The sequence below is a fragment of the Cyprinus carpio genome, chromosome A4 (genome assembly GCF_018340385.1).
Source record: "Cyprinus carpio isolate SPL01 chromosome A4, ASM1834038v1, whole genome shotgun sequence".
Lineage (NCBI taxonomy): Eukaryota > Metazoa > Chordata > Actinopteri > Cypriniformes > Cyprinidae > Cyprinus > Cyprinus carpio.
The window spans coordinates 8,170,847-8,197,523 of record NC_056575.1 but is presented as its reverse complement, the minus strand read 5'-3'; the positions used below and the strand labels follow the sequence as shown (position 1 = coordinate 8,197,523).

The following is a 26,677-nucleotide window of genomic DNA, read 5'->3' as shown; positions in this document are numbered from 1 at the left end:
ATGGATGGGAGGCGTGAAGCCAGACGCGAGAGTGCCGGGAGTTTTGTCACTGCTCTGATCTAACGTTTCCTATTGACTGGTTACAATAGAGGGCCTTCTCTGGACCCACAGTGAGCTAATGCTATATTTAATGGGGCATAAGTAGATGCCCATGAGTGGAGGTCACAAAAGGTCACAGTTCATGAAACAAAAATTGAATGGAGGTATTGTCTTTTATGGCAATTAAAAGTAAACATGAATTTCCCGGAATAAAACAGGAGCTTGGTTGTCACGGTTATTGGCTTGGTGACTCTGGTGTGTGCTGGCAGTGCGATCTGGCTTTCACAATACACACAGCAAACTCCACGCCAGCTGCACTTACACATAGCTTTCTCAGACTAATTAACCCATTTGTTTTCTGACAAATTTGCAAAACTTTATCAACTATGGGACCTGCTGACATCCATGGCAAATGTCTCAAACTAATCTACTGATTAATTATATTAAAAAAACAAAACAAAATGAAATTATAAAGTCTGTAAGTGCAAGGCTATACAGTAAAATTATGCATATTTTCCCAGAAAAATGAAATGAAATTTAATTTTAAATTAAAATAAAATGTTATTTACAGTATTTTACTGTTGATTAATGAGCACTGTCACTGTTAAATAAAAAATAAAAAGATATAGGAATTCCAATACAACACCCCCCCCCCCCCCATTCGTTAATTTATCAAAGTGACAGAAAGGGTCAGAAATTGACAAGGGCTCATGCAAAAATGTTAGAGCCAAAGACAACTCAGCTAACAAAAATATGTTCAAAGAACGTTTTGCTAAAAAAAAAAATATTTTTGCTTTCAAAAATAATGTCATAAATACATTATTTATCAATTAACTTCTATTAACTAAATCAAATCAACATTTGGTGTGACCAACTTTTGTGTTTAAAACAGCTTTTGTCCTAGGTACACTTGTGCAAAGATTTCAGGTAGTTTTGCAGGTAACTTGGGAGACGTTGCTACATAGATTCTAGATTCAGTCAGCCTCAGTTTTTCTGATTCTTCATGTCATTCCAAACAGAATAGATGTTGGTGAGATCAGATCTCTGAGTGGAGCACTGGCTGTTGTCAGACTCCTTGTGCATACAAAAATCTCACTGGATTATTTAAATTAATGGCAAAAAGAATGTTTGGAAATGTAAACTGATATTTCCTACTGACACACTACAGCAAAAATAATATAATTAGTCTAAAAACTTTATTTAGTTTGTTTTTTTTGGTTGGATGGTTGGTGAAAATACTAATGGGCTAAAAATGCTGAAAGTTTTTATAGGTCTATGTTAAAGGAAGACCGAGACAATATTTAAGAAAACTTGAACAAAATACAATCTTTATTCTTTATGTACATTACATACAATGCAGTTCTTTAATGGGTTCTACACATTCATGAGAGCCACAGTGTAGTGCTGACACCTCAATGTGTCCTCGCTCAAGAGCAGAGGGGGGCTCGACGAGATGAGGATTTCCAGGAGAGAGGAAAAGAGAAAGTCATTTCATCTCTGACACTGCAGAAATGTACACCGAAAGCAAGAAAACGTATTTGGCATAAGTCTGACAAAAAGTCTCCGGTTTTAAGTGTCGATCCGCTCATGTATCCTTGATTTCATTGTTTTCATACTTTTTATTTTATTCTTTTTAACTTTCTTCCTGACATAAAAACACTGCTAGAGCTAGGAAAGGCAAAGTAAGCCCTGGATTCCAAATCATTTAGACCCAAATTGCTTTCATGCCAGGAAAGAAATAAAGGGCACTGAATCTTATACATCACAAACTGGCCAATCACAAAGAAGTCAAATTCCACACTCAAGTGCGCCTTAAGTGTTTCTCCACAGAGCCAAATCACAGCTAATACTGAGTTCAGGGAATTGAGATATGACACTTGAGAGAATACAATCAGCAGGGTGAAGCATAATGTACTGTCCCATGGTTCTTTGAGCCTTTGGTTTCTGCATGGGTGAAGCCAAAACTACAGCAAATTTAAGAGCGATCTAATTAATGAATTTTTTTTTTTTCTTTTTGCAAGGGAAAAACTCCTACTCATGCACAGGGAGACAAATAACAAAAATAACTGCTGTTAAACTAACACTGCACAAATGGAGGCCAAGTTATCCAGATGTATGGATGAACTATATGGAAGACTATCATCCAACACACTTTCATCTGTCAAGATTTGTAAACAACCCGGAAGCTCATATGGAATGAAGGGGTCTCTATGACATCATAGAGAGAAACAGAACATAAGATATGACATTCAGGGCTCAAGTTCACCATGAAATAATAATAATAATAATAAATAGTGAGGGGTCTCTTTTGTCTTCGGTGGTCCCAATAAGGCTCCTTTGAGTTGGTAAGTTACCAGTAAGGTGAACAGTCTGTGTAATGAAGCAGGATGAACTCTACTATACTGAGTTCCGACAAAAGCAGCCATAACCTGAAGTAAATCGCAATCTACACTTCAAAAATTCAAATCATCCACATCTTCGGTTTGCTTAATTGGAGCAAAGTGTTCGCTCATCCATTCGCTAATGGATACAAGTGTAATGACCTTTTATAAAGTACAAAGTGTTGCCATGAATGATCATGTGCTACTAATATTTGCGGTCCTACACACACACACAGTGGAAAACAGTTCTTGTGTATCTAAATGTGTGCATTACACCTCACACATGCCACTTTAGCAAATTTAACCTTTTAAAATGTGTGGATGAGAACTTATGGAATCAGGTGTTTCATCCCTATTAAAGTGTCAAAGAAAGCACTAATGTCATGGCAGCATCCAATAGCAGCAGCAGCAGCAGGTTTAGATGGAAGCCAGTATTCAAATCCAGTATTGAGAGTGAACAGAATGAGAAAGCGGACTCTAGAGGGCACTCTGATCTTTGTCTTCGGCCTCCACTGGCTCAGCGAACATATGTTTGTCCATAAAAATGTGATTTAAAATAGCAAGGCAGAACGGAACCCATGTTGATCACACAGTTCATAAATCAAAACCACCCCTTTATGATGTAAGCTGTTTGGATTTATAACTCACCTATATTTCAACCTGTATGAAAGAAATTTTAATTTATAAAACTGAAACAGATTTGAAACTAAGCAGAAGTTTGTTAAACAATTTGGCAGATATGCAGATTTAGACCTAATTCTGACACCTTTTTAAAATAAAAAAATAAAAAAAGCACAACCCTGGCAATCCAGAGTAGAAAATTATATTTCTGCATTTTAAATAAGTCTCAGTGATGTTTAAGTGCCATTACTTCTGTAAGAGGAAACACAGTAGGTGGGCACGGCACACCTCGGGTGGAAAATGTAGAAAAATAACTTCTGTTTTGGGTGGGAGGAGTCTGAGAGGTTTAAAGAGGGGTGTGGTCTATTGTGTAGGGCGTGGCTACAGGGTGATGAGGTCAACAAGGTTACCCTTGGGTGGGGTCATATTGTCTGGGAAGAAATTGACAAGCGTGTCGAACAGCTGTGTGCGCTGGGCGTACGTCTGATCCACATCTGAAAAGCCTGTCATGAAAAAAATCTAGATTAAGTATCAAAGCACTACTGAATATATATGAGCAGACTCTGTGCTGATTTTCAGTTGTAGTAAAAGAACATGATTGGAGGACAATTGTGTTCATGAAAAAGAGCGCTCACCTAGAGGAATGAAGTCTGAGCTGGATTTGAACAGAGCAGTGGGCAAGAGCTGGAACTACAGGAAACAAACACAAAAAAAAAGCACATTTAGTTATGAAACATGTATATTGGGCCTAGTCAGACTCAAGCATTTACACGATACTTTGTTTCAGTCCAACGGAAATCAAACTTTTAAAACTTTTGTAAATGCGCATACTTTTGAAAACGCAAAAGTTTAAAGGTTTGTTATCTACAAGCTTAATCATACAATGCAACCATTTTTTATGAGGTTCCTGACCTCTTTTGTCTCATCGGGGTCGGTGTGGTCCACGGTAAGAGACAGATCATTCTGTAGATATTTAAGTGCATTCAAGGGCTCGGTCTGAGCCTTCTCCTCAAACCTGCAAACACACACAAGGAAGCAATCAGAATTTAAACGTTTAAATGTGTCTTAAAAACTCTGCAACATTAAATGCAATAAGGACAAATGAGGACAGAACACTACTGTTCCATTAAGTAACCACATATGGCCACCAGATGGCACAAAGTAAGCAGAAATCGCATGCACAACTGGAAAACTACTGCTGTAATTTAATCACTAACTGCAGTGCTGCATGACACTGCAATTACAGAACAATACAGCTGGGTCCTAATGGTTTACATTCAGATCAGACAGATCACAACAGGATCAGAGAAAGATCATGTTCTTCATATTCCACACAAACTATTTAACATGGAACAGATATTAAAACATTTTCCTAGCGCCATTCGGAAACTAAAAGAATTTGACAGTTTCTTTGGCTTCAGACAGAGAGACACCAGACTATGCAATTCAGTAAACATTATTCTTAAGCACAATTTCCTAATCAAGAACTGTGAGGTCAGAATAATGAGTCTGTGAACAGCAGATTGTAACAGGTGAAGCACTTTCATATTCATATAAAAGTATATTTGTACCTGTATTTGCGAATGAGGTATTTGCAGTGTCGAAGCAGATATTCTTTGGAAGGGCGGCACAGTTTTAGAGACCAGAAATCATCCAATCTCATTTTGGGTGAGCTGGACTTCCCTGGGTTTCCACCGAAAAGGTAATGCACCTGTGTACCATATCATCATATCAATCCCCTGCTAACTGCTTTGATTAATCAGTACAGCAATTAAGGAAATTGGTGTTTTATCAGCTCAAGCTGTCAAAGTGCAAGAGGTAAACATAAATTAAATTTAAATGTCTCTACAAATGTTCACAGGTTACAACCCAAAAGTAGTAACATATGGTCATTTAAAATCAGTCACCCACAATATAATCATTGTCTTTAAAAAGGTAAAGATACACAATAGACCAGATACTTCTGTATTAAAACAAGATATTTAACCAAACAAGAAAGAAAAACAAAAAAATCAAGTATTAAGAGATAAACAGAATCAGATTTTAGCTTCATCTTAACATCCTTGAGGTAAGTTAAGGTTGAAACCTAACTTGAAACTTTGGGTTATCAGCTCAGATCGCTAACCAACCAATCCTAAATCACACCACCACACTGTACATAAAAGTTACATTCATATTTTCCATGGGTATAAAAGTGAAATGACCTACATTACCTTGTGCAACTCATCATAGACTAACTGATGAGCAAAACGAGGACAAGGTTCTTCTTCTTGTAGGGCCTTAGTGGTGTTTTCTTTCACCGCCTGGTCATTCTTATAAACACATGACCTGCACACAAACACACAGTCTATGCATACTGTCCTAGAAAAGTGCACACACATGCACCCACCCAAATCAAGTCAAATAAACAAAAAGACAACCCAGTGCACCAGATCCAAAGGAAACAGTGACAGATCAATTTTTCAGAAGCTGTAAGCCAACTGCTTCAATTAGTGTACAGAACAAAGGGTTTTTTTCTACACCAGTTTAAACGCAAAGCACACACACATGTGCATGCAGACACGAGCGGCCAGACCCACACACAAGCAGAGAACATTCTGTTCCTGTTTGATGGTCACCAAATCCCTTTCTGAAAGTTACGCGGCCTTTGAAATACAACTTTTGTTTTTGCTATATTCAATATGTCAATGCGCATGCAAGCAGAGAACAATTTATGTAAGTTTTTTTTTCGTATGATACATTTACAGGCATCATATACGCATCATTCAATGCTATGGCTGTTCAATGCACTGAAAAAAGAACATACATTGCAGGAAGGAAAGAACATGTTTTTTTTTTTTCAATCATAACTGAAGATTTTATTTCTTTCCAGCAGTGTATGGCAATCTAAATCCTCAGGAATTAAGCGTCTGAAGGCACTTTGTGGATTACTGATTCAGGGTGTCCTCAGGGCCACAGCGTATAAACACAGGTCTAGTGTACTTATTAGCATTCAATGTGTACTGCTGTACAGATGAAGAGCGTGTCCGAGAACTCACGCACCAGTTGTTGCGTGCAATGTCATAGATCCAGAAGGAGTTGCGTACATTCTCCTCGCGTTTGTCTTTGTCTTTGCTGAGTCCTGATAGAACGTGGATCTCATTGAGCTCTGGGTCGATGGTGGCACGCTGAGTGAATCCCGTCATTGGTACTGCAACAAAAACACAGACTTACACTTAGATCATTGAGAAAAGGCATAAACTGTTTAAAGTGTCATGATGTAGCAGCTTGGTTTAATCATTTGTAAAAAAAAAAAACAAAAAAAAAAAAACATGCAAATCAACTCCATTTTTTATATGGTTTCAGGCAAACTCGACAAATGTTCTACCAATGTTACAAAAATAACCTTTTTGCCCCACCTGGAAATTAATTTCCAAAATTTGCATTCGTTTTTATTTTTAAATCGGTCATGAAGTTTTGCAATATTTCTTTGTATATTTCTTCAATATTTATTGTTGATTTTAAATCATTAAAATAATATATTATTTTAGTATTATTAATATAATAGTTTCATTTCTATTGTATCACTCCATGGTATCTAGTCTCTTCAATTTTTCTCCAGTTTCAACTAAAATAAATGTCATTCTCCTGATTTATTTATTTTTGTAAATTATATTTAGTTTATTTAGCAAGTAGTTGTTAAAAATAAGCAGGATGACTTCCCAGGACAGCGTTTGAATCTCTTGATTGGTTTCACACTGTCAGCTGGCCTGTAATTCCATTTCACACAGATTTTGTTTTGTTTTTATGCTCAATAAAACATCACCCCGGTTTGGTACTACATGAAAATGATGTTTTGGGGGTGAACTATTCTTTAATGTCTGGTTGTGGGCTCACTGCTTCCTTTCCTTCCTGGTAAATTGTGTTTTGTTCAGTCTTATTTTTGTCTGTCTCTGCTGCCTTCTTGCTCTTGTTCTCTTTCTGTCACCCCTGTCCTCGTCGCACACACATCTCTCTCTAACGCAATAACAGAGAGAACACAGAGGTCTTTTTATACGCTCTCATTGCGTCAAGTCGCCCATTGAGATTTTACACAATCTGTTTATGGGAACAGGAAGTGTGTCACAGGCCTGTGTCTGCACGGTCTCTCACAGGCTTCACAGAGCTCTCACACTCGTTCAACTTCTGTGTCTTTCCTCTCTGTTAACTGCCTGTTCGATTTGGTATCTTCCTCCGAGCTTGACACAATATCATGCTATAATTACTGATTATAGAGAAAGCGAAGAAAATTTTGGGAGACATTATGTGGGTGTGCAGACATTATGACCTGTCTGCACGCCAAATTCTTCTCTATGCTGATCAGACGTTTTACAAAGTCTTCTTTGTTATAAGTCTTGATTGTGCATGCAAGTTTAATTTGCATGCATGTGTAGCTAACGTGAGTAATCAAACAAGTGTGTGTTAGGTGAGCTAATCAACACAAGTGAGTGGGCATGAAGAATTTTCTAAGAACTCACTCGGTTCAGTAGTTTCAGTTAACAATAACAACACTGCTGTATTTTTCTGCAAATGCAGCCAGAAAACACCTCAAATTGTGCTACTTCACCTTGATGAAAGGTGTGCTGCTACTTTAAATCATGGGTAAAAAAAAAACAGCTCTTATTTTCAAGAAGAGAGGGATCTGTGCCCTATGCAAGGACCCGACTATCATAGAGACTTGGGTTGGTTCCGTGATTAGTAGTAAATCTCCATCACCTGCTTTCAGATGGAGTGGCATTTAATACACAGAGCCGTAGATCACTGAAAAGCTATGCAATATCGTGTTCATTATCGCTGGTGATTCGATCTCCAATAATGAACGCGATATTGCCTAATTGTCAGTCACGTATGGCTCTGTGTAGTAAATGCCGCTCCATCTGAAAGCAGGTGATGGAGATTACCATTAATTGCACAGCCCTATGTTAGCAATACCCTAATAACCAATTTAACACCCTAGCATAGTGCCTGTGAGATAAGCATTTTATAAAGAAAAAAAAAAAAACACAGTTTTATATAACTAGAGTCATCTAAAGCTGCAAATTTCTAGTCTGCCAGAGAACACTTTAAATATTAAAATGTATATTTTATGCCGAGTCTTCAGAGGACAATATCTTGATGACAGGTAGAGTGCGTGTTCTTTGTAGAACAATATATTGTAACATCAAAAACCTTGTCTCCCTGCACAGGAATTTGCTGCATTATTCACCCATCATCAGGACAATCAATCCTCATGAGAAACGTTCATCACTTTCACCCAGACCAGCAGATCTGTGTATATCAGTATCAAGATGACGACGTCAAGTTGATTTAGCGGTTGAACAGTAGGACTGCAATAGATCACATGTTCACCTCAGCTGCACGTAACGGGCCACAGCAGTGACATAATCCCCACCTGATTCAACCCTATTTCTGAACATGATGTCACCTTCATGCTCAAGATTCCTCCGCTCTCCTTTTAAGGAGTGTCTTCTCAGGGCACGGCTTTGTAAGAGCCATTGTTACAGTATGACAAAAAATAAACAATCGCCAGTATTTTCACAAATCTACAGCTTGCTAATGACATCATACCCATGCCTGAGTCCTTCTTGGTGCCATCTGAGATGATCTCCACATGGTCACCATCAACGTCGTAACTGAAGAAATCATTCAAGTAAGTTTTGGACCTCTGACCTCCGAAAACGTACAAGCAGCGATTTCTCTGTGGGAGAGAAAAGAAAAATTATCACATCAAATTTGTTGTCAAAACCACTCATAAATTCCATTAAACACCAATATTTTTATTCCAATAAACAACAATGAATGAATAAATTTACCAATCACCTCTCTCTTAAACCATTTTTGAAATCTACTTTGTTATTCTTACTGGGAAAATATAATTTGTGTTAGTATATATATATATATATATATATATATATATATATATATATACATATATTTTCACACCAATAATTCACACCAATAACGCCACAAATGCATCTATATAAAATTAAAGATTTCAGGTCAACATGTAAAATATCTGAGTTGCAGCTCAGAGCGCTTTATGGGTCGTTACTAAGGAGACGGACTGTGTGGAAGAGCATGCAGTGTCCGATGCGGGACTGGATGTCCTCTGGCCCAGCGTTACACGAGTCTTCTCTGAGCAAACTCCAGCTGCCAGCTTGACAGTGATACGCATAAAGCCCGCTGAACTGAGGTTCTGACGTCCTGCCGTCATCCACACTGCCGTTACACGTCAGAATCCGACCACCAAAAGTGTAGATCATGTGCTTCTCAGAGTCCATGCACATCTGAGAGAGATAAAGAGATGTTTTGTCCAAAAACCTGAGAGATACTGAACTGTTCATCATAAACCTGTAAAAGGGAGACTCCTGGTGGTATGTGGGAATATATTCTGAATATAGGTTGCGTAATTTAAAATGCGTACCTGGTGGTCGAAAACGAGTTTGGGTCCTCCGTCAGCGGACGTGTCTTCGCTTAGGAGAGTCCATGTGTTAGCGTCAATGTCATAGCAGTAGAAGTCACTCTTCAGTGACTTGCTGTTTCTGACAGAGGAATCCAGATAACGGCCCAGTGTGTAGATCTGCCTCCGCTGAGAGTCGATGCACATCTTGTGACACGAACGAGCACTGGGACCATTCTAAAAGAAATATATCACAACCTTTATAGGTTTTAGCTCTTACTCAGATTACCTAAAGATCAACTGATACATAGAGCACATAAAAATGGCATATAGGTTTTAGCTCTTACTCAGATTACCTAAAGATCAACTGATACATAGAGCACATAAAAATGGCATATAGGTTTTTTATATACTCTTTTATATCATCAACGTTTAAGTGAGGGTTATCCTGAATAAAGGAGACAAATGGCCATGATCCTGACTGACGCTCATCCATTCACTGCAGCCAGACACTTTCAGCTCTGATTTAATGCGTTCCATATCACTATCATATATATATATATATATATATATATATATATATATATATATAATATATATATATATATATATATATATATATATATATATAGAGATCATGAAAAGAATTGAGTCATATGAACAAATGTAGAATAAAAATAATATTATTCCTGACGTTAGAGTGGGAGGAGAGCAAAACAAAGTACGTCATAAATCAATGATTCCTTACACTTGCAAAGGAAGTAGACTGCCAGCCGCCAGGCAGCCAACTATTGGCAGCTCATGTGACCTACTAGAATCAGACTGCCAGCTGCCACCAAACACTGAGAGATTGAAACCGTACTGAGATTTATGCAGATTTTAGCAACCAAAGAGATCTCAAATATAACTTCTGTCAGCACTATTGTGATTCTACATATTTTCCATTACAATCATTTCATTCTCTTCCTCATTCACAAACTACTACAACTATGAGTCAAAAAATTCTTATCTAAGTAACCTACAGATGCAAGAGTACACATCACTCAGTGCACTCTGCACAGAAAGCACAGTGAAGTATGTGAAACTCGGTTTTAGCTCTTACTCAGATTACCTAAAGATCAACTGATACATAGAGCACATAATGATGGAATATCCCTCTTTTACCTCTTTCTCTGTATCCCTGGAGATACAGGCCCATTGGTTCTCCTTCACGCTGTATGCCCAGAAATCAGCCAAGTCCTGCGTTCCATCCCAGCCACCAAAAAGATACACAGTTTCTGCCAAACAAAGAGGCGAATAGAAAAAAAAAACAGAAAGAGAAAGCAACGGTGAGTGGGTGAGGTGTTTTACACCTTTGAAAGAAACTCATTATGGAATCGAAAGATGAAAACGATTATGTTGTTTTTAAATCTGTTAAAAATCATCAAATTCTTGAATAGCAGCTGTGTGCTAAGGTTGAAAGGCTGATGTCGCCATGGTGATAAGCAAAGACAGTTGTTTGAGCTATTGAGCGTGAGCTGAGCTGTAGAGCGGGTTACTTGAGGAGAGTTTAAACACCCAGGGCCACATGAGGGCTGCAGGATCGATTGTTCCTCTAACAACAAGCTCACAGATTCACACACACATTTAAAACAGCCCTTAACTCACAACAGCGGAGCTAAATGCAGTCTTGGCATGCATTCCACTACAAGTAAGACAGGACAAGCTAAACAGTGCTGTGAAAACCGCCCCAATCAGAAACTATGCTAATCAGCCATCTAACATTAAATGTACCTGTCTGTACATCAATGACCATCTGATGACCTCCTCTCATGCCCGGCCTGTTATCATCACTGTCACCTATTCAGAAAAAAAAAACGAGAAAGAACAGAAGTGAATTGAAAGTTGTGTGTATAAGGAAAAAGACACACTGAATTTCAATACAGTCCTGAAATCATTAATGGATTCCCTGGAGTCGGAGCAAGAGGCTGCCACTTCTGTGTTCTGCTGTCGTACCTTTGTTACATTTGGGGATGATCTGACTCCAGCGTGGTTTATAATCCTGCTGGCTGATGTACTGATTAAACAAACCATCTGGAAGAGAACAGATAGAGTCAAGTGTGCACTTTAATTTGCTAATGCATGCTCTCTGAGCGGGAAACAATCCAAGTGTACATTAGGTTCTAATTACTGTAAATTTACACTGTGACCAATAAAGAGAACATGCAATAACATGAAATGCAATTGCGAACAACTTTAAAGGTCAAGTGTGTAAAATCCTATCCCATCCTAATATGTAGAAGATAATTCCTTCTAAAAAACAAAATCTGTAAACACAGTATTTGCTCTTGACCAGCCTGACAGCACAAGACTGGATCGACTATTTGCTTTATCTTTAGAGCAGATTTTCACATGGTAACATGTTACTGTGTGTTTGCTGCGATTTGCAGAAAATTTACTTAATGAGTCAATTCATTCTGTGGCCACATTTGCAATCTGAGCAGCTGAGCAGCTATTTTGGGCATGCACAAGCAACTCCTATCTAATTGAATGGGTGAAGACTGATATCTCTAACATCGCTCACCAAGGTCACAATAAAACAACATATTTTAGGCCAATTAAACCGAACGTCAACTGTATCATAAACTATATTTTAAACTAAAATCGCACAAAAACCCCAAACTGTTTTCCAGGTTTCTGACAAAAGATGTTGCAAAGGAAAAAAATGTGATCTTTAAGGATTACAGATTGGTTCTTTTTACTGGAAGGTGGGAATTTCCTTCTCTAGAGAGACCATACTGAGTGTTGCACTTCCTCTTATTCATTGTAATAAACTATCAATTCTGGTGAAATGATCAACAGAGGCATTCTCAAGCCAAGATCACAGAGACTCACAACCTTCAGTAATTCAAATAGCTGTCAATGAGTACTACAGTGCTATTGGTAGCATTAACCATTCTCAAATCAACCAAAATATTCAAATGTTACTTGTTTAAATTTAAACAACATTTGTGCAGATGTCTTCCTTAAAGCTTGCATGTTTTGAGGACACACATTCTGCAGGTTGAATCATAACCAGGTGAACTTTTAAGTTGCATATTACTGACATATGACCAACACTATTATGGAAACTAGCTCTCAACTGTGTTTGTGTGAAACCACCCACAAATTTGTGTCAAAAAGCAGCACATTGGTAATAAAAATTTTTATTATTATTATTATTATTATTATTATTTTTGACTCATTGTGTTATTCAAAATGAATTGGAATGTTAAAATCTTAGTAATTTTAATGAAATTCATAGTTCCTCATTTTTACCTGCACCCTTCAGGCAACAGGCAAATATTAGCTCAGGTGGGAGTATGTGAAAAACAAGTTTTGCAAAGAAGTAAATAATCACTATTTAAATAGTGAGAATACGAGGAACTAAAGCTTTGAGTCATTTATTTTTGAAGTACGTACTGCTGTATAATAATACAACTGTGCCATAATGCTGCAAGTTTATCAAAATCTCTCTAACAGTGAGAGCAGTGTATTTTAATAAGCATTTTTCTGCATCGAGTGAAACAGACCGTTTGAGTGGATCTCATCTTTATTGGATGTATATAAGGATGTACTTGCTTGCACCATAACATGATTATAATCCAGAACCATTCTGCCTACAGTGAACCAACATGCCCACATTCCCTACTTAATGAATGTGGCACAGATCCATATGATGAAACACAGGGTGAGGTACCTCTCACGGCTTTGTCTATGAGCTCCTCGCAGGCGTCAAAGTCTCCTCTGAGGACCAGCCGCTCATGGAGGTGTGTGAGCATGGGGTGCTCGAGAGCGATCCGTGTTTTCTTCTGCAGGGACTCGAAGGCTTCTGTGTAGTTGTGCTGCCGGAAGTGTTTCAGGCACAGGCGGATGGCCTCCTGTTCACGGTACTGTCGGGAAAAAACAAACCACTTTAGCTCTAATGTGCCATCAATCCATGCTTAATACTGCAGATTTTGAAATAAGCATTTTCTATTATGTAGCATGCAAACTTTTTAATTCTTTTAAGATACATACAGTAAACGACATTTGAAGTGGATCATAAAAGTTCATAAGAGTTGTCCTAAGACAAGAATGGGTATTGTTTTGGTTTTAGGATAACTTTGATGAAAGGTTTTGATCCACTTCAAATATTGACTACTGTATACATGCATATTATATATATAAATTTGCCATTTAGATCCATAATTTCATGTCACTATGTATCATTGCATACAAATGGAGAAAAAAAGAAAATTATGATTGGTCTTAAAATGGTTCTTTTCATTTTTTGGGGTGAATTATGAACTTCATCCTCAAAGATGGATGTGGATGTTTGGACACAACTCACCTTACTGTACCAGTTAAGGCAGGGCTGGACAACGTCTGGATCTTCTATGCCGTGTAACTCAATATACCAGATGCTGAAGTTAAAGCTGGGGCCCCATGACATCAGAGGCACTGTACGTAACCAAACACACACAGACAACATGAAGAGAGGACATTCACACATATGCTGACAAACTGCAGATAAAAAAATAAAAAAAATAAACAAGTGACGTGACATACAGCCAAGTATGTTGACCCATACTCAGAATTCATGCTCTACATTTAACCCATCCAAAGTGCACACACACAGCAGTGAACACACACACACCGTGAACACACACCCGGAGCAGTGGGCAGCCATTTATGCTGCGGCGCCCGGGGACCAATTGGGGGTTCGGTGCCTTGCTCAAGGGCACCTCATTCGTGGTATCGCCGGCCCGAGACTCAAACCCACAACCTTAGGGTTAGGAGTCAAACTCTCTAACCATTAAGCCACAACTTCTACTATACAGCTTAAATATATATATATATATATATATATATATATATATATATATATATATTTCAAATGTTCTATTCTCAAACGACTCTCAGAGATTTCAATGTCTGAAACAGACAGCATGTGACTTTACAAGAGAAAAATGTCTTGTCAAAAGAGTTCCGCGTTCACACAAGCACTCGTTTGTTCCGTCAAAGACTTGCAGAGTCATTCAATCACTCACTCAACTCATTGTCTTCCTCTGAAATCATGTGATGACTGATCTTTCCCCTAAATGTGTCACCACATGAGTTCCGTAAACACTCACCTATTTTAATGAACCTGCAGGGAAACATCTGCTCATCGATCTTGTGCTTTAGCGTGAATGTCTCCTTGTTGAAGTCATTCTTAAGGCCACTAGGATTAGATGAGAAAGACAGTCAATGACCTCATCACATCACAGGCAGCCATTTCCCCAAACATAACAAGTGCAAGAGACACTCTAAGCCATTTTATAAAATGCTTGTGTTCTGATGCCCTATAACTAAGTTTAGTCACCTGCTGTCAAGATGGTCTAAAAGCTAAGAGTCCATGAAGCTTATCTGACATAAAGATTAGCCTGTAGGTAGACTGTAATCACAAACTAACATCTTCCCACAAGTCTCACCTAGACAAGAGTTCCGTCATGTTTTCTTCACTCATGCCTCCGAACACCTTGAACTTCTTCAGGTTACACACATGGGTTTTCTCATATTTGCCATAGGTGATGCTCAGAACGATAGCTGGTCTCTCCAGTTTTAAGATCAAGTACTGAGTAGTATCACAAAAAAAAACAGTTACTATAAAGCAATTCTAATCTGAAATGTTCTAGATCATAAATATCAAAACATATGATGATCACGTGATGATTTACAACATGTAGAGAGGTCATTTCCGGAAAAAAAAAAGAGAAAAAGAAAAAAGTGGATAACGACAGGAACTATGATTTTTGTATAGTTCTAATCTCTGCAGAGGTTCACTGTACCTTTTTAAGTGAAAGGATGAGAGTGAAAAGACACAAGTGAGAAAACACAAGGCTTTGAGTTTGGGCTGGAGGTTAAAAGTTGAGGGCATGTGCTACTGTACCGCCAACATGCACTTTCGATTTCTTAATTGCCTAACCACAAGTCTGTCTGTGCCGCAATGGTCTGTGCCACAAGGCCGGCAAAGAAAAGAGGCTTCCTCTTTCCAAAAGAAGATGAAAGCAAGACACAGTGACACAGACCATGTATCACCAATATCAACAACTTTCAAAATTGAAATGCACATCTATGAAGCCAAACACCAACACCTGTTATTTTTCTCCCTTTATTTCTTTATTATTATTAATTTATTTTGCAATGTTTTACTTTTACATTGCACTGTAGCGCTCTGAGTGTGGGAAATGCACTTAATAATGAAATCATGTAATAAGTGAGCACGGAATCTGTCTGCAAAGCATTCGCAGAACAAATAATCAGAAACAGAGTCTTCTATTCTCATGTAAATTTTAGATGATGTTTTAATAATTTTGCAGTGTTTTTATCATTTTTATTCGTTTTTTGTGTTTTTATATATATATACATATATTATACATTTGTACTGCAATTTTAGCTTTATCTATTTTTGTACCATAAACTAAAAGAAAATGAGAATGGATAGCCTGGCAACTAGCTGAAATACAATGATTTTACTTTTTACTTTTTTTTTTCCCCAAGTAGCATTTTTTGTTTTTGTTAACAATAATAACCCTGATATAGGAACTATTATCCAGCTCAGGTCAACACTGAAATGCATAAACATAATTTACCTGAGGAGGGTAGTTGCTCTCAGATGACCACCTGGAAGACTGATCGCTAGGTTTGTCCACTAAAATATTCCTGCAAGCAAACAAAATAAGAAAGAATTAAACAAAAGCATAAAGCACCACAAAAATTCTTTAAAACTTTCACCCCCACTTTTTCTTGCATGCATGATGGAAAGTTGTTCTGATCTTCCATAACAATATGCTGTCAGTCACCATGAAAGCATAAATATCCAGTGCTTTTATGACCTTCCAGTGGTGATGCAGGCTTAAAAACGAATGCATGCACACTTGTTTATAAAATCATGCTTGCAACTGGATTATGCCAAGTCCAACACAGTTAAGCTTGCTAGTTCATAAAGCATTTAAGCTTGAGGTGACGAGCAAAAACAAAACTGGCAAGAGTACACAAGTGTCACAACAATAACGTTTCACCACTTATTAATCATGTATTAATCATGATTGCATGCACAAATGTGACTTGTTTATACAATCATGCTTGCAACTGGATTATGCTGGTTATGCCAAGTCCAACACAGTTAAGCTTGCTAGTTCATAAAGCATTGAAGATTGAGGTGACGAGCAAAAAAAAAAAAACTGGCAAGAGTACACAGGCATCACAACAATAACGTTTCACCACTGATTAATGCATGTGGTGAATTGTTATTTTGGGGTGGGGGGAGTAGTGGAATAATGGTTAGAGAGTCGGACTCCCAATCGAAGGGTTGTGAGTTCGAGTCTCGGGCCGGCAGGAATTGTGGGTGGGGGAGTGCATGTACAGTTCTCTCTCCACCTTCAATACCACGACTTAGGTGCCCTTGAGCAAGGCATCGAGCCCCCAACTGCTCCCCGGGCGCCGCAGCATAAAATGGCTGCCCACTGCTCCGGGTGTGTGTTCACAGTGTGTGTGTGTGTTCACTGCTCTGTGTGTGTGCACTTCGGATGGGTTAAATGCAGAGCACTAATTCTGAGTATGGGTCACCATACTTGGCTGAATGTCACGTCACTTTCACTTTCACTTTCTTTTCACTGTTTATGTCAGTCCGTTTCCTCTAGCTGTCACATCTCACACACAGTTTACATAGAAGGGATGCAAATATGTAATATATGATCCATTTTGCATGACACAAATTGGATGGATATTATAGGTTAGACCGCAATAACCAGCCAGCTCATTGGCTGTGTTTCAAAACTCAGTGAGCGAGCGACCGCGTTTCATAGGCTGCCTAGATAGGCAGCTCAATTGTTTCGAAACTCTGCTACTTCATGCCTTGCTACATAGCTAGAAATAACTGCATTTGACGTACAAATGCCCCTCTGTTAAATACATTTTGGCAAGGAAGTATTGTTACATAATATCGTAGATCAACAGTAACAGAAGAAGATTAAAAGAGGGGATAAAAATAGTCTGTGACTCTCGCAGTGTCATATTCCAACAGTTTAGCATTAGCCACCATAGGATCTTTATGCATTTATGTATTTTAAAACAGTACGTGTAAGTTAGTCTAATTAACTTGTATTCCGACCAGATATTTTTTAAATAAATACTGCTTTCAACGATTTGCGGTTTATTTACTTCCATAATAACAGTTCACTATAGTAAACTAGCAGTGTAGCTAACCGGCTACATGCTGCATCTCGATTATATTTTAAGAGTAAACACAGTGCAGTAAGACACCTGTCAGGTTCATAAAAGAGCATCACGATCTGTATAAAAACATGTAAAGTTAAAGCATCCGTGTATTTCAGGCGTGTTAACCGCATATGGGCTGCTTCGTACTAGCCTAACCTAGCATGCTAACATGACAGTAACATCTGCACATTTACACACATTTAACGTTATAGCCACTTCCACACATCAAGATGCACATTAATATGTAACTTAAAATGAGAGAATTCTCTTGATGTTTTGTTTGCAGTTTATACATTTTGCGCCTGCTTCATGTATATGTGCCCGTCTGCTGTAGCCCGGCCCGTTTGTTAGATAAAGCCATGGACTTGATTAATATTACAGAGTTTATACCGTGTATGTACATTTAAGAGCATATATAGAGTCTCAACGTCAGTGTTGAATGTGCGTTACTCACTCGGGTAAATATGTAGAGGAGTAGGAGCTCCATTTATAAACACTGTAGGAGAGCACTCTGCTGTCAGGAGCCACCGCCATCTTGATGCACGAAACACACACACACACACACACGCGCATATACATACATGCATACATATTCACACGCATACAAACAGAGAGAAAGACGCAATCTTAAAGTGGAACAGGACTACAACACTATGGGAATAATAACTAAATAAATGCTCATATAGAGCATACATAATATAGGCTATAAAGGAATCTATTCAATGTAATCTGATAACATGGATTGTGTTTTTAGTAAGTTCACCTGGTAATTCAACTGGTGTGAAATGGTGCATTGCCTTATGTATTTTAAAAGAAAATAGTCCTAAGGGGTTAAAAACACTACAAAAAACTTTTCCCTCTTCCTCATCACCTAAATATTTTCATGGAACCTTGCACTAATACTTTAAACAAATCACCCTGCAATGGCTGAACTGTTAATCATAACAATGAGGCTCAGAGTAAATTTACTGCAGCTAGCCTGAATGTAGGCTATTCTTGACACAAGCAAATGAACCGGTGGCTACTCTCCAAGGGCAATCCCATCCTCATAGCCAAGGAGCCAAGTGAGGGATGAGGGGGCGGAGGTGCTTCTTTGTTTGAGTGAACTGTAATCCTCTTTAATCCCATGCACTGAGGGTCTTTTATCGGACGATTAACAGTGGGCTTCAGTTTTCACATGATATCACCGGCTCTTTGATATGATATGACAAGTAAATATAGAGAATTAATCTTTGAAGAAGTTTAGACGGATGTGGATGGACAGACAGACAGAAAGACATAGATAGATGCATGGAAATTGCTACAAAGAATATTGCACCTGAAAGAACCATTTACATCAAGAACTTGAAGGAGAGAGGTTCGAATGCAGTGAAGAAGTCTTCAGGACGTCCCAGAGTGTCCAGCAAGTGCCAGGATAGTCTCCTCCTGAGGAGTCAGCTACGGAATCGTGTCTCCAGCAGTGCAGAGCTTGCTCAGGAATGGCAGCAGGTTGGTGTGGGAGCATCTGCCCGCACATTGGCCAAGACTTTTGGACAACGGCCTGGTGTCAAGAAGGGCAGCAAAGAAGCCACTTCTCTCCAAGAAAAATGTCATGGACATACTGAAATTCTGCAGGGAGTACAAGGATTGGACAGCAGAAGGCTGGTGCAAAGTTATTTTCTCTGATGAAGCTCCCTCCCGACTGTTTGGGACATCTGAAAAATCGATTGTTTGGAGAAGAAAAGGTGAACGCTACCACGCATCCTGTGTTGTGCCAACAGTGAATTTCTTTAAAAGACAACTAATATGATTATATTGTATCACTGTGGACACGGCTGTCAAAATGCCGTATCAGTGAGGCTAATTATTCGAGACTGAAGAACACAATGACCTTCTAGATAAATGCATCCTGCCTTTAGTTAATCAAAGCACACTGATGCTGTCTTTTACCGGACACAAGCTGATGTAAGAAATGAAGATAATGTCTTTTCAGCTAAGTGCATGGCCAGATCTTGGCAAGAGCTCTTTTAATTCACCTCAAATGGATGGGGACCATTTTTGTGTCACAATTTTTTAAACCTGTGCGTAATAACGTAAAAAAATAAATAAAAAATAAAAATAAAATGTGTTAGAAAAAAAAATTGCAAAAATTGTACCTTTAGAGATCTAAAACAACTTCGTACATATCTACCTTTTAAAGGTGCATTACCTTAGAGAAGTACCTTAATGTAGAACTATGAACTTTTAAGGGGTAAATAAGGCACAAAGTTGTCCCTTTGAGGGTACTGCCTCACAAGCGGCTATACCCCTAAAGGTACAATTTTTGCAAGGATGAAGGATAGAACTTTAAAGCAGGACCATTCAGTCCTTTACAATCTATAAAGAGAACATTTTTAGCTTTTCATATTATTAATATTTCTTCTCATTTATGTCACAGGACAACAAACCTTTTCACTTTGAGTAAACTGTATCACTACAGGGTAAAATAATAATGAAAAAGACCATGAAATAAAATCTTAATCATAAAATAATTTGTGGGTGACTCAGAAAAACAGAAATATATGATCAATTATTTAATATAGCAATGCATTTTCTTCCAAAAATGTATAATAAATATTATATAAAGATATATTTATTTTATGATATATAAGTAAAATATTGTTGGAAATAAATACATTTTTGATTTTTTTTTTTATATTTGTAAATAATAAGAAAAATAATCTAAGTATAAATGTAATAAAATTCAAGTCTTGCTGCCTTTTTGATGCGGTTAAATTGACTATTTGATAAAAGTTTGAAATACTTTAGAGGTTTTACTACTGCTATTTTAGTGCACAGTGCGCGTTTTGACACTTGTTACCAAACATTAACAAACAGTTTGGGCCAAACAAACTTGAGTTAAAACACCTAGTGTGTCCCAGGCGGGACGGGTTGCTAATGAGATCCAGCAGCAGTTCGGTAGGAGGTCCCTTTAAGTTTCCATTGAGGGAGGCCGCACTATGTCACATGATGGATATGATATAATAGAACAGCGAACAAAAAAGCCAAGTGTATGTGTGTCCATGACTACAAAATAAGACTGTAAAGCAACGCAGTCGTCCAGTAAACGCTACATTTTCAGAGTTGGAGCAGCTGCAGTATTCCCAACATCACCAGTGATGGTTTCGTAGTGCGGACCGGACTGCACCTGCTGCCGCGCATAATACGCGATTTACAGAAACGCAAGAGGACGCATGAGTCTTCGCGTCCGAATGAAGCTATTTGCGGCTTCTTCATAAGATGAATGACACAGTTACCGCAAACTCCTCGCGCGCATGTGAGAACTGCCGAAATGTCTGGGTTGTTATGAACAACGTACAGCTCTTAAAGTAAGTGTGTACAATAATGCCTTAGGCTATTGGAAAAGTATGTGCATGTTCCGGGAAAAAGCAACGGGTCTCATGTTGCTAAGAGGAGAAGATAGGACTCCACCAAACCCTTGCCAATGTCCGCATTCCGGGCTCTGTTGCGCAGATTAAAAAGCCCAAATTGAAGGTGAACGTGCACGGGGAAATAATAATTAATGCTACGTGTGGATGATGTCTTATTTAAAACCTCTATGCTGAGCACTTCTGTTAAAGAACAACATCACGCCCCCTGTAAGTGCGCAGTTGCTGAAGGATGTCATTGCAACCGCGAAGGCTAGCCGATACCTCTGCGTACATACAGCCGACTTCAGCAATTAATGTTGACGATGAACCGAATATACTGATGCTTAAAGCTTCCAGAAACGCGAGAGGGATCCTTTGAGATCTAAAGCAGTAAAACATCACGCACTTTCAGAAGTTGCGCTGTTATTTCAGTACCATCGTCATCATCATTACACAATATAAAGCGGAACAGGCGCTTCGGCGTTATGAAGCAAAACTTCGCAGAAACGAGGAGCCGGCTCGATGCCTCTCATAAACACGTAAGACTTTGGGGATTTTTAATTCACTTAAGTGTTATTTAATAGGTTTACGTATGTATATGTTATATAAGCCTATAGGAATTTACTGTTAATATCTTGCTTTGGTGGCGATAACATGGATTTGCCGCGTCATTGTATGAAAAGGAATATAAAGTGACGAATTTGAGTTGTAGGCTACTTGTTGACACGAGTGTTCAATTATTTTAATTAATGTTTAAATAGGTGTGTGAGGACTAGGCTAGAACCTGTTTCGGAGCGTTCTGTGAGTGCGTAAGTCCAGAGCTCGCGCTTATTTTTTAGATACGTAGAGTGATTTACGAGCATGACAGGGGAGTACAATCTTGGGTATAAACAGACGACAGCTGTGTGGATCCATATATTAAAGAATTAGAATTAGACTTATGTCCGTCGGGGGGTGTTAAGCTATTTTTTTTTTACGCAAGAACGTGCGACGCCGCTACCTTGTTGTGTTGGAACGAAAAACAACCCGAGCACCTGACAACAACCTAAGCGTGCGCGATGCCAAGACGAGAACGCGCAACTTGTAGGTTGAGCCCGTGGCGTAGTCGGTCAGAGAAGACCAGCAAACCAAAGACAGCAGGCAGCGTCCGTGAAATATGGTTTTGATTTATTGTTAGTGACGTAAACAGATTGTTGTAAAGTAGGTCGCTATGTAACAACGCAGGTAAAGGGCGTATTAAGAGGATTGACGTTGACATTGAAGGTTCCGCCAATGATAATTAGTCAACTTCTAACTGCAAATAATAGGCCCCTTTAAAAATAGTTTAAGCAGAATTTGTCTGGGATACGCAAGTCTTATCACTTTATTAACTTGAAAAGTTTAAGATTTAATGAGGATGTCGAATTTAAAAAGCCTCCAACCAGGACACATTAGAGGAAGGAGTGGATCATGTTTATTAATAAGAGAGAACATCTCATGTTTTTAGGTTGAGGCTAGACTATATGTCAACCAAGGAGGTTCATATAGGCTAATAAGTGGAGAGAGGTAGGCTATCCATTAGCATTCCCGTTCATCTCAGTGGCACTTCCTCAGGTGGCGCAGTATGCATGTTTGAAATCTGCCATCTTTGGTTTTGGACAGTAATTTTCTGCCAAATAGTTTTGAGCCTGTAAATAACATGTGACTAATGATTCGAGAGAAAAGGGATGTCATGAAAATGTCAGGATACGCTATTTTGATATTTTCTTTTTTCAGTGGATGTTTCCTAGTTTTATTTAGTTTTCCCCAAAATAAATGGCAAATAATAATTTTATACAAATAAAAATTGTATTCAGTAGATTTTTGACATTTACATGTGAATGTAATAATTTAATTGTATATTTAATAATATGATTTAATATTTGTATAATAATAGGCTATTAATGATAATATAAAAATAAAACCATGTAGTGTTTGACATTTGCATGTGAATGTAATATTTTAAAATAAGGACAAAATAATCAAAAAAATTGGAACCCAAAACCATCAAATGTGATTCCATGTGTAATAAGTTCTAAAACCATGTAAAAAATGTTATCTGCAATATTAGATTTATTTCTGAGGGCAGCATAAAATAAACAAATACAGTGATGGCAAAACACCTTATTTGGATTTTATGTGTTATGTGAACCAATCTGTAGGCTCCTTGCACCTTGTTGTTAAAAATGTATATTTATTTAGTCATTTTTTAACTTGAAAAGGTGGTTTTACAGAGAGGATGGCAGTGAGCAGCATGTGAGGAGTTATTGTTATGGCAACCATACATTGCAAGCTGAAGGATATTCCTGCATAAAAGCATTGGCAAATCATCTTGCAATGGCAATGAAACAGCTTTTTTTCTTCAATGTCATTCAATTGAGCCAGTGAGCAGAACAGCTGAAACAGGAACATATTTTTTACCTTTTTTTTAACACCAGGTCATTGTCTGGGTCACCCCAGATTTAAGTGATCTCTGTTGTAAAGATAAGGGGACAAGAGCACAATGTATTTGTAAGAAAGATCATAACTACCAAAACTTCATCTGTGCCTTGCATGTCCCTTAAATAACAGAGCAAGCCAAACGCTGGGTTCCGTTCCAACTTATGTTGGCTTGGAAACTTAGTGGCTGTGTGTCAAGTCACTTGACTTGACATCCTTTGAATTGTAAGTTACTTGAGCAATAAGTGACAATTTTTTAGGGCTTTCCTTACTGTTCCATACCTTGTAAACATTCCCTGAAAAGGATGGTATTTATGAGATTGGCTTGTGTTTTTGAATGGGAAAAATCAACTTGAGGTCATGTTGTTCTGGGGAGTGTTAAGTGGATCAATGTGGTGTAAGGAGTTATTTCCAGTCTGGGGTAAATTAACAAGGCACATTTACTCACCACTGCATGGAGGAAAACAATAAGATTAACACTACATTAAAAATCAACCAGGAGCTGCTGATGCATGGGAGAGGCCTGCTTTGGATGTTTGTGCATGCACGTAAATGTGTGTTCCCTTTGCGAAAACAAACAGACATCATGAAGTGCGTCATCAGCCACGACGGACTAGGCTTATTGATAAAAATGCAGACCACAAGAGCACCAGAACTGAAACAAGCTATTCTGGACTTTCTCTAGAAATTAAATTAGTATAATTTGGTCTATAACCTTACATCCCTCATCCAATCTGTGTTGGGGAACTTCCAGGCAACAACATCATGCAGTTTCAACTTAGATAAAATCACTTTTAAAGCCCAGACGCCCTGACGTTCAGCAGCTTCCTCTTTTGATGAGTCAACTATGGCACACCAGCTAATGCAAACATTTTACTGGAAACCCAAGATTAAATATACTCTTCTAGAGAACAGCTAAAAAAACAAAACAACAGCATACAGTATGTGTTTCATTTCCTGATGAAAATGGCTCTATTTATATGCATGCTCGCAGTGTGTTTGTCCCAGGGTTAACGCGCATATTATTTGAATCATCTGCGGACATCAAGTTGTTAAGGTTTGAATTAGCAAGTCTTGATGTTCAAAGGTGCTCATGTGCGTGATTTGGGGTTTGTTCAATGCATTTTGTGCGTGATTCAATGCGAGTATGTATTGTTAAATGCAAGTGTGTGTGATTCATGCTCAGCTGTGAAACCTGCGTTTCCGCTGTGGGGTGTGTGTGTGTGTGGTCATGATGTACTGCTCCCATGTGACTGAATGTGTTTACATCCGACAGTGGATGGGAGGGGAAGTGAGTGATGACGCAGGAGGAGCAGTACAGAAGCAGAGGCTGCCGCCATTACCCTAAGCAGAGAAAAAGACAGAGTGAGTGAAGAAAAAGAGACTAACAAGACTTCAGAGAAGATATATAGTAGTACAGCCATAGAGGCAGCATGAGAGGTAAAAAAAAATATGGGACATCATTAAAAAAAAAAAAAGGGAGAGCTAAAGCAAGGGTGACTACATATTGCAGTGTGGATTATCTTGGAGCTATTTAAAGTTAATATGAAATCTGAATTGATACAGTAGTTGAATTATAGAGACCCTAGATTGAAAATAAAGCTTCGGGCAGAGGTGTCCAAACCTGCTCCTGCATGTCCAGTGTGCTGCAGAAAGTAGCTCCAGCCTGCCCCAACACACTTGCCTGGAATTTTCTAGTAATCTTCAAGACCTTAGCTGCGATTGACAGGGTCTCTATGCAGTTCACTGCTCCCTACTCCTCTGAGCACAGTATACCTGTTGAAGTTTGCGTCACCTGACAAAATGCATTCATTCAGAACACCTTGCAACTCATTTTAGTCAAACTTCTTAAAGTACTGTGGTTATGGGCAGTGACAAGTGGGTAAATTGTCCTAATTTTCCTGTGGAGTGATGTATCTTTGTACCCACATTCCCTATGCCTTTTGCAGCGCCCTTCAAACTGTATATGTTTGCTCCCTTCGGAATGTAATCTTATTTAAGATGGCAGAATCTGTGAAGTCCACTTTGCAAGGCACTGTACTCAGGTTTGTTTAGCTGGGAGTGGAGCTCTCTGGAGCAGGACTGGACATTAGGATATATGAGAACTTGATTATCAGCCTCTTCGAAAGTGGTTCTGAATCCATTCTGAAACACCCACGTTTCACAATCCAATCACTTTCCAATGGATAACAAAACATTTTTTCCTCACCGAATAACCTGTTTTACTTGGAAATACTTTACACTGTTAAAATAAAGTGCATTTTGAATGCTGTTTCATGTCGACTCTGAATTTCATCTCTAACTCTCAAACTTGATCACCCACCCAGTAACAAATCATTCTTTTTAATATTTCCTCTCTGGCTTCAAACATGCTAAGCCGTCCTTGTAAACAGCCATTTATGATATTCAGAGTACTAAATACCTCTTTGTGTTCAAGAAAAACTTTACTACTTTTGGTTTAAAAGCCTTTATTCAAACCTTGGCTTTGTGAGAGATCCTTCCTCTCTTCCCAGGGCTTCTCAGTTTGGCAGAGAGAGTGCGGCAATGGCAGATATTTGTGTCCCAAGTTCCTGGTTCCCAAAGTGCTGAATGGGAGAGGAATGTGCCCGGGCAAGCAAAGCTGGCAAGACCCCTACCCAAGACATCCACTGCATTATGTGAACTCATACCTCACTCGGGATGCCATTGACAAAGAGCAACTCTACACGGGCAGTGTGTTTCACCCTACTCAAAACCTCATCTATCAAGAGTTTGGTCTGAGTGTGACTGTGTGTGAGAGAGTTTGAGAGCTGCTGTGGTTTGGCTTTCAAAGTGACCAGCATAAAGAGGATACATTTTCACAGAGTAATGACACAAGCTTGACTTGGCAGATGTTAGTGAAAATGCTTTGATTCCACTGCACTGGAGAGCACAACACGTTCCTTATGCAGAGGAAGCGGTTCGGTCAACGTTACACAGTACACTTTCACAGGAAATGTAAAACACTATAGGCAAGAAGCCCAAACTGCCATATTAATGTGATTCTAATGATAGTTGCAAAAAAAAAAAAAAAAAAAAAAAAAAAACAGGTTAACTCAAGACAGCTTGTTCTTATTTTAGCCATTTCATCA

The 26,677-nt window shown here is 38.5% G+C and overlaps 1 protein-coding gene and 1 long non-coding RNA gene across 2 annotated transcripts in view; one reads left to right on the top strand and one right to left on the bottom strand.

Annotated features, from left to right (window-relative positions):
* The window catches only part of LOC109079741, a 32,020-nt gene extending 23,391 nt beyond the window's left edge, over window positions 1-8,629 (top strand). The window contains exon 6 of the long non-coding RNA XR_006157955.1: window positions 8,246-8,629. This is a non-coding gene — a long non-coding RNA (uncharacterized LOC109079741). The remainder of the gene's footprint in view (window positions 1-8,245) is intronic.
* On the bottom strand, window positions 1,340-18,255 carry LOC109083136 (muskelin). Its single transcript, XM_042748935.1, has 18 exons — window positions 18,176-18,255; window positions 16,095-16,164; window positions 14,934-15,076; window positions 14,595-14,683; window positions 13,811-13,920; window positions 13,178-13,370; window positions 11,455-11,532; window positions 11,233-11,298; window positions 10,624-10,736; window positions 9,484-9,696; window positions 9,125-9,346; window positions 8,628-8,757; window positions 6,084-6,231; window positions 5,255-5,369; window positions 4,613-4,752; window positions 3,954-4,056; window positions 3,677-3,731; window positions 1,340-3,544 (listed from the first exon to the last, which is right to left on the bottom strand). Exons 1-18 carry the CDS (start codon window positions 18,253-18,255, stop codon window positions 3,423-3,425), a joined length of 2,190 nt encoding a protein of 729 aa, XP_042604869.1. The 3' UTR covers window positions 1,340-3,422.
* Between the last annotated feature and the right edge of the window lie 8,422 nt (window positions 18,256-26,677).